General features: G+C 40.5%; 1 protein-coding gene across 7 annotated transcripts in view; it reads left to right on the top strand.

Annotated features, from left to right (window-relative positions):
* The window catches only part of traf7 (TNF receptor-associated factor 7), a 113,870-nt gene that overhangs the window by 76,595 nt on the left and 24,846 nt on the right, over positions 1-12,429 (top strand). For all 7 annotated transcript variants that reach the window (XM_063059331.1, XM_063059326.1, XM_063059327.1 and 4 more), the window contains 7 exons: positions 969-1,002; positions 3,256-3,439; positions 6,574-6,708; positions 7,931-8,148; positions 9,808-9,881; positions 11,353-11,401; positions 11,608-11,735. In XM_063059331.1, coding sequence (XP_062915401.1) covers positions 969-1,002; positions 3,256-3,439; positions 6,574-6,708; positions 7,931-8,148; positions 9,808-9,881; positions 11,353-11,401; positions 11,608-11,735 — 822 coding nt within the window. The remainder of the gene's footprint in view (positions 1-968; positions 1,003-3,255; positions 3,440-6,573; positions 6,709-7,930; positions 8,149-9,807; positions 9,882-11,352; positions 11,402-11,607; positions 11,736-12,429) is intronic.

Here is a 12,429-nt window from a genome sequence, read left to right as displayed (position 1 = left end):
TGCAAATAAAGAAGTAAATAATACTGAGAACGTGAGTTTTAGAGTCCTTGAAAGTGGGTCCATAGGTCAGTGATCAGTTTGGTGTTGAGGTGAGTGAAGTTATTCATGGCGGTTTAGGAGCCTGATGTTTCAAGTTCCTGAACCTGTGGTGGTGTTGAACTTAGGGCTCCTCTACCTCCTGTCATACTTAGCACGATTCACATCTTGTTCTCGGCATGTACCAAATATTATTGCTTTGCTTTAAATCTCTGCTTGTGGAACTCAACTTTTCTTTTAATTTACTTTTTGTGTCGTGTAGGTTGGATGACTGAAGGGGGAGGAATTCACTGTCTGATTCTTGCTTCTTTCCATTAGCTTATTAAATGTTCTCAGACAGAGGACGGTTCTTGTTTCTAAACTTAACACAGGTTTACTGGCAATCCTTCACACTTTCGTGAGATATTATTTTCAAAATGGTCTTCAGTTTATTACACAGTGTTAAAGCCCTTTCTCAGGAAACTGTGAATTTTGCTTAATAGCATGGAAAGTCCCTTTAACAGGAAGCGGGAACGTTGGACATGACGTCCAAGTGGCGACTGTTTTTACTGCAGCTGTGCACATTAGGAAGGAGAGGTGAATGCATGTTGTCATAAAAATGAAGCTCGCAATTAGCAGGCCAATAGTTAGTGCTGGGAAGCTTTGTGCCACTGTTTATGTACTGGAATTGTTGAAAGTTTTTACAGTAACGTGAGTGAATTTATGGTTGTTTGATCTGGGATGTTGCCCTGTTTCACAGAGCTGGCATTTATTGTTTTTCTTTGTTGATCAGGTCAGGAAGGAAACTCTTAGTGTATCAGCTTTAGAACACAAAACATGTTGCTGGTCTAAACTGGTTTAATCCATAGCTTTAGATTCTTGTTCAGTTCTCTTGTAGTGATGTGAGTGGCATTTGGTAACACTAGTTTTCTTCTTTTTGTTGTTTTAAACAGCACACATTTTGCAGAAGATGCGCCTTAACATCTGGTAAGTTCTATTTTGTATGACAGAATACGGTACCTCACAGAATTTCCCAAAACACATCAGCATGTGTCACTGCAATATTGTATAGAATGTAGAACATAGAGCGTAGAGCATAGACAGCACGGTACAGGCCCTTTGCCCACAATGTTGTGCTGACTTTTTAACCTACTCCAAGATCAATCTAATGCTTCCCTCCTGCATAGCCTCCATTTTTTCTTTCATTTATGTTTCATCCTCCTCTTGGCCTCTGCCCTATCATAGACATTCACTTTATTCTCATCTCCCCACCCCCACCTTCTTTGCAAATTAAAAAATGTCTTTGCTTGTGTAGGCAAGAAAATTAATCTTGGTGTAGGATATGGTGAGATTATTTTGAATGTGAACTTTTAACTTCTCCCAGTTCCCAGTGCTACCGACCTGCCAACGATTTCCATTTTCATCAGCATTTCTGTATCTTTTATTGCTTTTAGGTTAAAGTGTATTCCTGTTCCATGTCCCAGTCTGACGTTATTGTAATAACAGAGGAAGTATAATGTAGCACAAAGCTGGAAATCAAGAATTTTAGGATTCCCATTGTCTCTTTTAGGTTCGCATATGCTTTCTTCTAATTTCACCTTCTCTGGATGGTTCAACTGCAATTTACAAGCCTTCAACATCTATTCTTAACCGACACCACGTCCCATAGAACATAGAACAGTACAGCACAGAATGGGCTTTTCGTTCCACCATGTTGTGTCAATCTTTTTGACATACGCCAGGATCAAGTTAACATGCAGCACTGTTTTCCTTTTATCCATGTGCCTACATATTCCTCACCAGACAATGCAACAAAGATATTCCCATCGTCGCTTGTAAGGAGCTTGTATGTTCTCCTGTTGACCGCGTGGGTTTCCTCCGGGTGCTCCGGTTTCCTCCCACAGTCCAAAGACGTACCGGTTGGTGGGTTAATTGGTCATTGTATATTGTCCCAGGATCAGGCTAGGATTGCTGGGCAGCGTGGGTGGAAAGGTCAGAAGGGCCTATTCCAGGATGTAGCTCAATAAGTAAATAAATAAATATTAAGTAAAAGATAACCATGAGAGATTCTGCAGATGCTGGAAATCCAGAGTAACACACACAAAATGCAGGAGGAATTCAAAGTTTAAAGTGCATTTATTATCAAATTATACAACCTTGAGATTTGCCTCCTAACAGGCAGATATGAAACAAAGAAACCCAAAAGAACTCATTTAAAAAAAAAAGACAAGTCAGGCAGTACCTATGGAAGGGAATAAAGAGTTGATGTTTCAGACCAAGACCCTTCATCAGGATTCCCAAAAGATTGCTCTAAGTCTTAATGACCTACTTAAAGTTTAGCACATAGAACTTTAAATCTTATCAGGTGCGTAAAATCGTGAGGGCATAGACAGAGTGAATGCACCGAGTCTTTATCCCAGCTTTGAAGAATCAAGAACTAGAGGGCATAGGTTTAGGGTGAGAGGGGAAAATTTAATAGAAACTTGAAGGGCAGTTTTTTTTTTACACTAAAGTTGGCAGGTATTTGGAACTAACTGCCTGAAGAAGTTGTTGAGGCAAGTGCGATAAGAACTTTTAAAAGACAGTTGTACTTGTACATTGTGTGGAGAGACCTGGAAGGTCATAGGTCAAATGTTGGCTGATGGGATTAACTCAGATAGTCTTCTTGGTCGACATGAACCAGTTGAGCCGAGGGGCCAGTTTCTATGCTATATGAGATTTTGACTCGATAACAGTGCAGCACATGATCAGACCCTACAGCCTATGATGTTGTGCCAAATTAAATAAGCTAACAATGCATAACTAAACTGAAGCCTTCAGCCTAAACATGGTCCATATCCCACCAGTCTCTGCATATTCATGTATCTATCTAGGAACTTCTTAAACACCTATATCACATCTGCTTCCACCACCGCATCTAGCAGCACATTCCAGGCTGTGTGTTTGAAAACAAAAAATACTTACCCCACAGACTCATTTTGAACACTTCCCCTTCTTGCATTAAATATTTACCCTCTGGGTTTAGACATTCCAACTGTTAGAAAAAAATGCTGAGGTCTTTGTCTGTGTCTCCTAATTTTATAAACTTCTATCGCATAAATAATATATAAATATCAGAGTATTTTATTATTTGGAAATCATATGTTTAAAGCATTTTTACTGCATATTGTGGAAATGAAAATGCTCTGTCCTGAATGTTGCAGCCTGGCTTTAATTAGTTTTGTTTTTGTGTGTTCCCAGAAAAGTGCCCTGTTGACAATGCAAAGCTGACAGTTGTAGTTAATAACATAGCTGTAGCTGAGCAGATTGGAGAGTTGTTTGTGCACTGTAAGTATGGCTGCAGGCCAGCTTCAAATGGAAAGCCAGGGGCCTTCGAGGTTGACCCACGAGGATGTCCATTTACCGTCAAGTTGAGCGCTCGAAAGTAAGTTGTACTTCACCATCAAACAGTGGCATACTTTGTCTTGGCAGATTTAGCAAGCTGATCTTGAGCAAGGTTTCACAATTTTACAGTTGAATTTGAATGCAGAAGTATTACTTCAACCGGGAACCATGTGATTCAGAAGATAATTTTTGCTTGGAATATTGAACAGTACAGCTCAGCACAGACCCCTTGGCCTGTGATGTTGTACTGACCTCTTAACCTATCCTAAGATCGATTTAGCCTTCCCTCCTATATAGCTCTCCATTTTCCTATCATCCATGTTCCTATTTATGAGTCTCTTAAATGCCCCTAATGTATCTGCCTCTATCTACTTCCATTCCTGGCTGGGGATTACACACACCCACCACTCTCAATGTAAAACGAAATTACCTCTGACATCCTCCCCCTTATACTTTCATCCAATCACTTTAAAATTAAGCCCCTGCTGTTAGCCATTTCCGCCCTGGGAAAAAAAAAGTCTCTGGCTGCCTTTCATCATCTTTTACATCAATATCAAGTCACTGCTTACCCTCTCTCACTCCGGAGAGAAAAGCCCTAGCTTGATCACCCTACACACTACTACAAAAGTACTGTCACGGAACATCCCCGTCGACCAAGTCTATGTAATCCCACTCAGCAGTCGACAATCATGTTAATCAGTGACTTTCAGACTTGCTTCTCTTGCCTCTGGGTAGTGTTCCTGCTTCTTTTAATTCTCTGTCTGGTTTATTAGATAAGCTAGTTCAGGCACATCTCAAACATTCAACCCAAAAGCTGTCATAAAGGAACACACGGTTAATTGATAATTGAGGTTTAGTAGATGAAGTAATTACATACACTGATTGCTTGCTAAATCTTGTTAATAAAGATAATTCTGATTAAACTTTGTTATAGTACCACATTTGATAGTACAAATTTAACTATGGAAAGAGCTGCTGTAATTTGCATCCAGATAACTATGTTCCTATTCATTCAGTGGCCACTTTATTAGCTACAGCCTATCATGTGGCAACAACTCAATGCATAAAAGCATGCTGACATGGTCAAAGATTCAGTTGCTGCTCAGACCAAACATCAGAATGGGGAAGAAGTTTGATCTAAGTGACTTTGACCATGGAATGGAGTTGTTTTTACATCTCAGAAACTGCTGATCTCCTGAGATTTTATGCATAACAGTCTCTGGAGCTTACAGAGAACAGTGCGGAAAACGAAAGAAAAAATCCAGTGAGCAACAGTTCTGTGGGCAAAAATGCCTTGTTAAGGAGAGAGGTCAGAGGAGAATGGCCAGACTGGTTCCAGCTGACAGGTACAACAGTGGTGTGCAGAAGAGCATCTCTGAATGCACAACACGTCCAGCAGCAGAGGATCATGCTAGGTTCCACACCTGTACTTAGTAAAGTGGCCACTGAGTATATGTTTTCTTCTTCAATGTGGACTAGAAATCAGGGTGTGAAGATGTTAATTAGTTTAAACTTGTTAAAACTTTTATCTAATCTATAAGTAGATTTTCACTGATCTAAAATGCTCTAATCTAAAATGATCTAATAAAGTTGTTTGGTGCGGTTTCTGATTTCTATGAACGAAGGTTCTATTAAACCCAAGATGGTCCAGTGTGGCAGATGTCAAGGTACCTTCCTGGCTCATTCTTGCCTCGTACACCAGAAAGTGAATGAGATTGACGGGGCATAACCTAAACAAATGTTACAGAGTTGCACTTAGGGAGTGCCATTTGAAGTGAAATCTATAGCTCTCACCACGTACAGTACTTCAAGTTTAAGAAAAACAGGGAGAGTAACCACCAAAACAAATACTTTCACAAAATGGTGAAGGAACTCAGCAAGTCAATGTTTTGGGCTGAGACCCTTCATCAGAACCAGACTTGATGAAAGGTCTTAGCTGAAACGTTCACTGTTTGTTCCCTTCTATTGATGCTGCCTAACTTCAATAGAACTGCTCCACTATTTTTGTATGGTACTTCATTGGTATTCCACTGTTCACTACAAATATTCATTCCCTCTGCCATCAGCAGACCATTGCTATCGTGTAGATTGTCTACAAAATGCACAGTAATTACTCATCCAGATTGCCCTGATGGCAGTTGTCAAATCAATGCCACCAGGAAGGACTGGAGCAACAGGAACATGGGAATACCACTAGCTGATATTTTGTATTCAAATCACAAATCATACAATATTGTGACTCAGAAGTACACACAGCACTTTATTAGGTATACATTGAACACCTACTGGTAAATGTAAATATCTAATCAGCCAATCATGTGGCAGCAACTCAATGCATAACAGCATGCAGACATGGTCAGGAGATTCAGTTATTGTTCAGACCAAACATCAGAATGGGGAAGAATGTGATCTAAGTGATTTTGACTGTGGAATGATTGTTGGTGCCAGATGGGGTGGTTTGAGTATCTCAGTGCTGATCTTCAGGGATTTTCATGCACAACAGTCTCGAGTTTACAGAGAATGGAGCAAAAAAACCAAAAAGCATCCAGTGGGTGGCAGATCTGTGGGCAAAAATATCTGAGAGATCAGAAGAGAATAGCGAGACTAGTTCAAGCTGACTGGAAGGCAACAGTAACTCAGGTAACTACACATTACAATAGTGGTGTGCAAAAGTGCATCTCTGAATACACAACACATCAAACCTTGGACTACAGGAGAAGAACACATGAACATGCCCTCGGTTGCCACCTCATTAAGTACAGGAGGTAGCTACTAAAGTTGGCCACTAGGTGTATATTATTACTTGACTGTCACTGGGTCCAAGTTCAGTGACACACTCCTCAATAAACTGAGATTGATTTCAGATGATTACGTTTAGGATCCTGGCAACTGTGCTCAATATTCACACAGAGAGGAAAGGTTTGGAAGGATATTGGCCAAATGCACGCAAATAGGACTAGCTGAGGTAGATGGTTTGGTCGGCATTGTTGAGTGTTGTCATGCTGTACAGCTCTATGACTCTAAATGGGTGAATGTTTCCTCCCTGAGCCATCGGTACCAGAATCATAAATGATTGTGATGGAGAAGTTGTTACAAATAGTGAAAGAAGCAGTTCTTCTGAATAATAAATGGAAAAGTAAAACTGTCTTATCAGAATATTTTGCCTTTTTGCAGAGATCACGAGGGCAGCTGTGACTATAGGCCAGTTCATTGTCCGAACAATCCCAACTGCCCACCGCTGTTGAAAATGAATCTTGATTCCCATCTTAAACAATGTGAACACATCAAATGTCCCCACTCAAAATATGGGTGAGTATTACAGCAATATATTTGCAAAATATCAGTTCAGTACCAGGTCTATTATCATGTCTCATAGAATGTGACATCTGTGGCAGTAGTACTGTGCAAAGACATCAAATTACTAACATGTACAAAACTAAATTGTGCAAAAAGAAGGAATAATGAGGTTGTGTTCCTGGAAACCAGATGGTGGAGGGAAGAAGCTACTTCTGAATCATGGAGTGTGAGTCGTCAGGCTTCTTTTTGGCTCTCATTTTAAACATCAAATTGTTTAAAAATTGTGGTAGTTAGTGGAATAAAATGCTGAATTTAAAATTGAATTACAAAGTGAATGCAATTCACAGAATGTGGTTAGTAATCTGCAGATGTTGAAGGACCCTGTCTGAATAGGCAGATCACTTTATAGAGATCTGTTTTCACTTTTACATGAAAAGAATCTTCTTTTGTTGATCAATGTCAAAAAAAAAAGCCAAATTAAATATAAATATATATACCAACCCATGAACACTACCTCACTGCTTTTGCACTAATTGCAGTGAGGTAGTGTTCATGGGTTGGTATATCTTTGGAACATGAGAGGAAACCCGAGCACCCAGAGGAAACCCACGTGGTCATGGGGAGAACGTACAAATTGCTTACAGAGAGTGGCAGGAACCAAACCACAATTGGTGATCACTGGTGCTGTAAAGCGATTGCGCTAACCGTCCTGCCTTATTGAACATTAGTCCTTTCATCAATAGAAGTTACACAATTCAGATTACCAAAAGAGCTGATTCAAGTTTAACTGAACTTTATTTCAGTTATCCTGTAGCTAGCCCTTACATGCAGTCTACACATCACAAACTAGGTTATTATACTGTAGTACTCAAAAAGCTTTTTGTTCCATTGCACAATTTTTCTAAATGCAAAAAAAAAACAAAGCTGAAAGTAAGACCCTCACATTTTGGAAATGCATCAACTCCAAGCACAAAAATTACTGCTTTATAATTGCCCTTCTAGTTTGTACTCCTTCCTCCTCCCCCCACTTCTTATTCTGGTTTCTTCCCCCTTCCTTTCCAGTCCTGCCGAAGGGTCTCAGTCAGGAAAGTCGACTGTTAGTTCCTCTCCATAGATGTTGCCTGACCTGCGAGTTCCTCCAGCATTCTGTGTGCGTTGCTCAGGATTTTCTGTTTTCTAATTAAACCACTCGGTATTTATTGCCTGTTCCCCTTTCTCGTCCCTCCGCAATCAGGTGTGTGTTTGTGGGGAACCAGGACACCTACGAAGCCCACCTGGAGGTGTGCAAGTTTGAGGGACTGAAGGAGTTCTTGCAGCAGACGGATGATCGCTTTCACGAGATGCAAGTTGGACTGGCTCAAAAGGATCAGGAGATCGCCTTCCTTAGGTCAATGCTGGGGAAACTCTCTGAAAAACTTGACCAGCTGGAGAAGTCTCTGGAACTGAAATTTGGTATGTGGGAATACCAGTTTTAATGCAATAATTCAACTTTGGTTCTCAGTGTTTAATTTGTGCAAGACTATTGGCCATTAATTGAATTGTCTTCATTCAATTCCATTGACTAGAGTGGAACAAATACCCTTTCTTTAAATAGATATTACAAGTCCATAAATGTTTGTTCCATTATGATTCTGACATTGGGCGCCATGGTAGCAGGATTCAGAGTCCAATTCCGGCATTCTCTAAGAAGTTTGCATGTCTTTCCCATGAGCAGATGGGTTTCCTTTGGATGCTCCAGTTTCCTCCAACAGTCCAAAGATGTTACCAGCTAGTAAGTTAATTGGTCATTGCAAACTGTCCTGTGATTAGTCTAGGGTAAAATAGGTGGGTTGCTGGGCAGCGCGGCTGGTTGGGCCGGAAAGGTCTTTTCCGTGCTGTATCTCTAAAATAAAAATTAATTGAATTATCTTTAATCTTCAGATATCCTATATGTTATAATGTCAAAATAATCCAATATAATTGATTCAGAGAATATTGTAATTATTCAGAAAATTATTTTTGTATTTCGTAGTTGTGAGCATCAAAGTTTACAAGGACGTTGCCAGCACTCAAGGGGTGGAGATATAGAGAGACGTTGAGTAGGCTAGGACTTTATTCATCAGAGTCAGAAGCGATCTTATAAAAAGTTGTGTAAAATCATGAGGGTTAAATGTAAGGAGAGTATACCGTCTATTTCCCAGGGTTGGGACAACTAGAACTAGAGATATTAGATTTAAGGTGAGAGATTTAACTGAAACTGAAGGGCAGCTTCTTCACCCAGAGGGTTGTCTGTATATCTAATGAGCTGCCGGAGGAAATGGTTGAGGCAAGGACATTAACAACATTAAAAAGCAATAGATAGGTACAAACAACAGGAATTCTGCAGATGCTGGCAATTTAAGCAACACACATAAAAGTTGCTCGTGAACGCAGCAGGCCAGGCACGAAGGGTCTCGGCCTGAAACGTCGACTGTACCTCTTCCTGGAGATGCTGCCTGGCCTGCTGTGTTCACCAGCAACTTTTAGACAGGTACAAAGCTAGGATAGTTGTTAAGGGACATGGGCCAAATGTGGGCAAATGGGATTGGCTTGGATAGGCATCTTGGTCAGTATGGACCATTTGGGCTGAAGGGCCTGTTTCTGTGCTGTATGACAGCAATGGCACTCCATTAATATCCACTTGCATCTTACTCAAAGTGGCATGTTTTGTTTTAATTCTCGGTATTCTGTACATTTTGATGAAAAAACAAACGTACTGTCCTTTTTAATTTGGAGTTAAACCATCTAAACCAAATTCATCATCTCAGTAATTTGCAAGAAGGTGGGACGGCACAGGAGCATAACGCAATTACAGCACCAGTGACGTGGGTTCAATTCCCACCATTGCCTGTGAGGGGTTTGTATGTTCTCCCCGTGACCACCTCATTGAGCCAGATGGGCCAGGTACCGAGCTGTATCTCCAAATAAAATAACTTAAATGAAGAGAAGATTTAAGCTGCCTTCAGTGCTGCAAGAATTAACAGTTGTTAGACATTTTGGTCACGTGGAGTTTGAAAATGCTAATGATAGACTTTGAAGTGCATTAATTATTGTGGACTCTGATTTGAAACCAGTGTTTTTCTATTGTTTTAGATGTTTTGGATGAAAACCAAAGTAAACTCAGCGAGGACTTAATGGAGTTTCGCAGGGATGCCTCAATGCTAAGTGTAAGATCTCTAAAGTTTATTTCCTAATATCCAGCTGTAACTGGGGTCCCGAATTTGCTGTAACCCTCGAGTTTGTTTGTTTATGCGAGTCTATCCATACTTCTGGGAAATGAGGATGTTTGTTTTCTGGCTGTAGTACAGATGGCACATCCTGATAGTGCTGGGATTGCTGGCTGTACACAATCAGCCGAGTTCAAAACACATCTTGAAAGAATCCCTGCAAAACATGGAAAGGAGAAAACCAGGACAGTAAACATTCAGTTCCTATTTCCTTAAATTGTCCAGCTGTCAGTCTGTGATTAGCACAAATATAACACCTTGTGCTTTATTTGTGAACATTGGACATGTTGCAAATTAATATATAAATTCACTACTTGCACTGAATTAACTGTATTGTTCTGTCTTTCATCAAATTACCATGCAGTTCCCTTTCTGACTTTATCATCCCTTCCCCCTTATTACTTTTACTGTTTATGATGTTGTTCCTTTAAGATACGAGACCTAAAATTTTACAGAACTTTGGTGAGAATGAGAATTGTTATCACTGACTTATGTCGTGAAATATGTTGTTTTGTGCCAGCTGTACAGTGTAATACATAAAAAAAACTGTAAGCTGCACAGAAATAAATGCAGAGGGAGTGTGATAGAGAGGTGGGGTGAGTGTGAGATGAGAGAGGGAGAGGCAGTGAGAGAGGTGGGGGGAGTGAGAGAGAGGGAGGGAGTGTGAGATGAGAGGGAGACGCAGTGAGAGAGAGGGGGAAGTGTGATGGGGGAGTGTGAGAGAGAGGGAGGGAGTGTGAGATGAGAGGGAGACGCAGTGAGAGAGAGGGGGAAGTGTGAGGGGGGAGTGTGAGAGAGAGGAAGGGAGTGTGAGATGAGAGAGGGAGGGTGTGAGATGGAGAGGGAATGAGAGAGGGGGAGTGTGAGAGAGAAGGAGTGTGAGATCGAGAGGGAGTGAGAGAGAGAGGGAAGTATGAGGGCGGAATGTGAGAGAGAAGGAGTGTGAGATCGAGAGAGAAAGAGTGGAAGAGAAAGAACGAGCAAGAGAGAAATAGCGAGGTCATATTCATGGGTTCGCAGACTGTCTAGAAATCTGTTGGTACAGGGAAGACAACTCAATGAATGACTAGGTCCCCTACCTGAGAACAAGTGCATTTTATATACAAATTCTTGAATTTCAGTTTAAAGTAATTGGGATTTTCAATAAGTTATTTGCCGGTTATCAGAACCCCATCATGCCCCTTTTCTGTGCTCTTGCTTGGCAGTGCTTACCTAGAACTAATTTGATTTATTTTCTTTAATTAAAGGCTGCTAAATGCAATAAGATGTAATATCCCCAAATCCACCTGATGGAATTTGCACACCCTAACCTCTGCAGGCTCTGCCTACCAAGATTCAGTGTTTGCATTAATACATTATTGTATTATATATTTACATAATTTTTAATAATGTGAATTTTATATTATTATAGGACGAGCTTTCACATATCAATGCCAGATTAAACATGGGAATCCTGGGTTGTAAGTATATTTTCTTCCTCTCCTTTCCAAATACATACAGACACAAAATGATTTTCTGTGCAGCTGAAGCAATTATGTAGAAGGAACCTGATGAGTTTCTTTTTTTTTGCATAATTATTGCTATGATTGTGCTTCACAAATAATGTTGTTATAAACGTAAATCAATCCAGTAGCCAGATGCTGACAGAGCTTTACTGTGTTTTCAGCTTATGACCCTCAGCAGATATTTAAGTGCAAGGGTACCTTCGTGGGTCACCAAGGACCAGTTTGGTGTTTGTGTGTTCACTCTACTGGCGACCTGCTCTTCAGTGGCTCCTCTGATAAAACCATTAAGGTGTGTTTTTTTGATACTTTTGCAAATTGAACTCATATCATCCACAAACTTTGCCACAAAGCCGTTATCCAAATCACTGACAAACAATGTGAAAAGTAGCCCTCCCAGTACTGACCCCTGAGGAACACCACTAGTCACTGTTAATGAAAAACTTGTCAGACATGTGGATCATGCGTGAGTGTTCTGAAAAGCAGTCAGTCAGAAACTTGAGGAGGTTTCCTTCCTACTGACGTGCTTTCTAATATTAAACTCATGAATAAGCAGGTCACAAAGCACAGGTGCTTCAGAACTTTAATACTTTTGTTTATCAGTTAAGAAAGAAATGTAGCAGAACCACATATAGTAAATGTGATTAACCACTACAGCACAGAACAGGCACTTCGGCCCGTGATGTTGTGCCAACCTTTGAAACAACTCCAAAATCAATCTAACCCTTCCCTCGCACATAGCCCTGCATTTTGCTATCATCCGTGTGCTTATCTAAGAGTTTCTTTAATGTATCTAATGTGGAGGCCAAGTCATTGGGTATGTTTGAAGCAGAGGTTGATAGGTGTTAAAGGCTACAGGGAGAAGGTAGGACATGTTTGAGGGGATAATAAATCAGCTATGGTAGAATGGCAGAGCAGAGTAAATGGGCTGAATAGCCTAATTCTGTTCCTATTTTATGATGTTTTCGTCTTATCTGCCTCTACCA

This window comes from Mobula hypostoma, chromosome 9, assembly GCF_963921235.1.
Source record: "Mobula hypostoma chromosome 9, sMobHyp1.1, whole genome shotgun sequence".
In the NCBI taxonomy this organism is placed as follows: Eukaryota; Metazoa; Chordata; class Chondrichthyes; order Myliobatiformes; family Myliobatidae; genus Mobula; species Mobula hypostoma.
The sequence above is the reverse complement of the archived record's forward strand: the minus strand, read 5'-3'. Positions and strand labels throughout refer to the sequence as shown.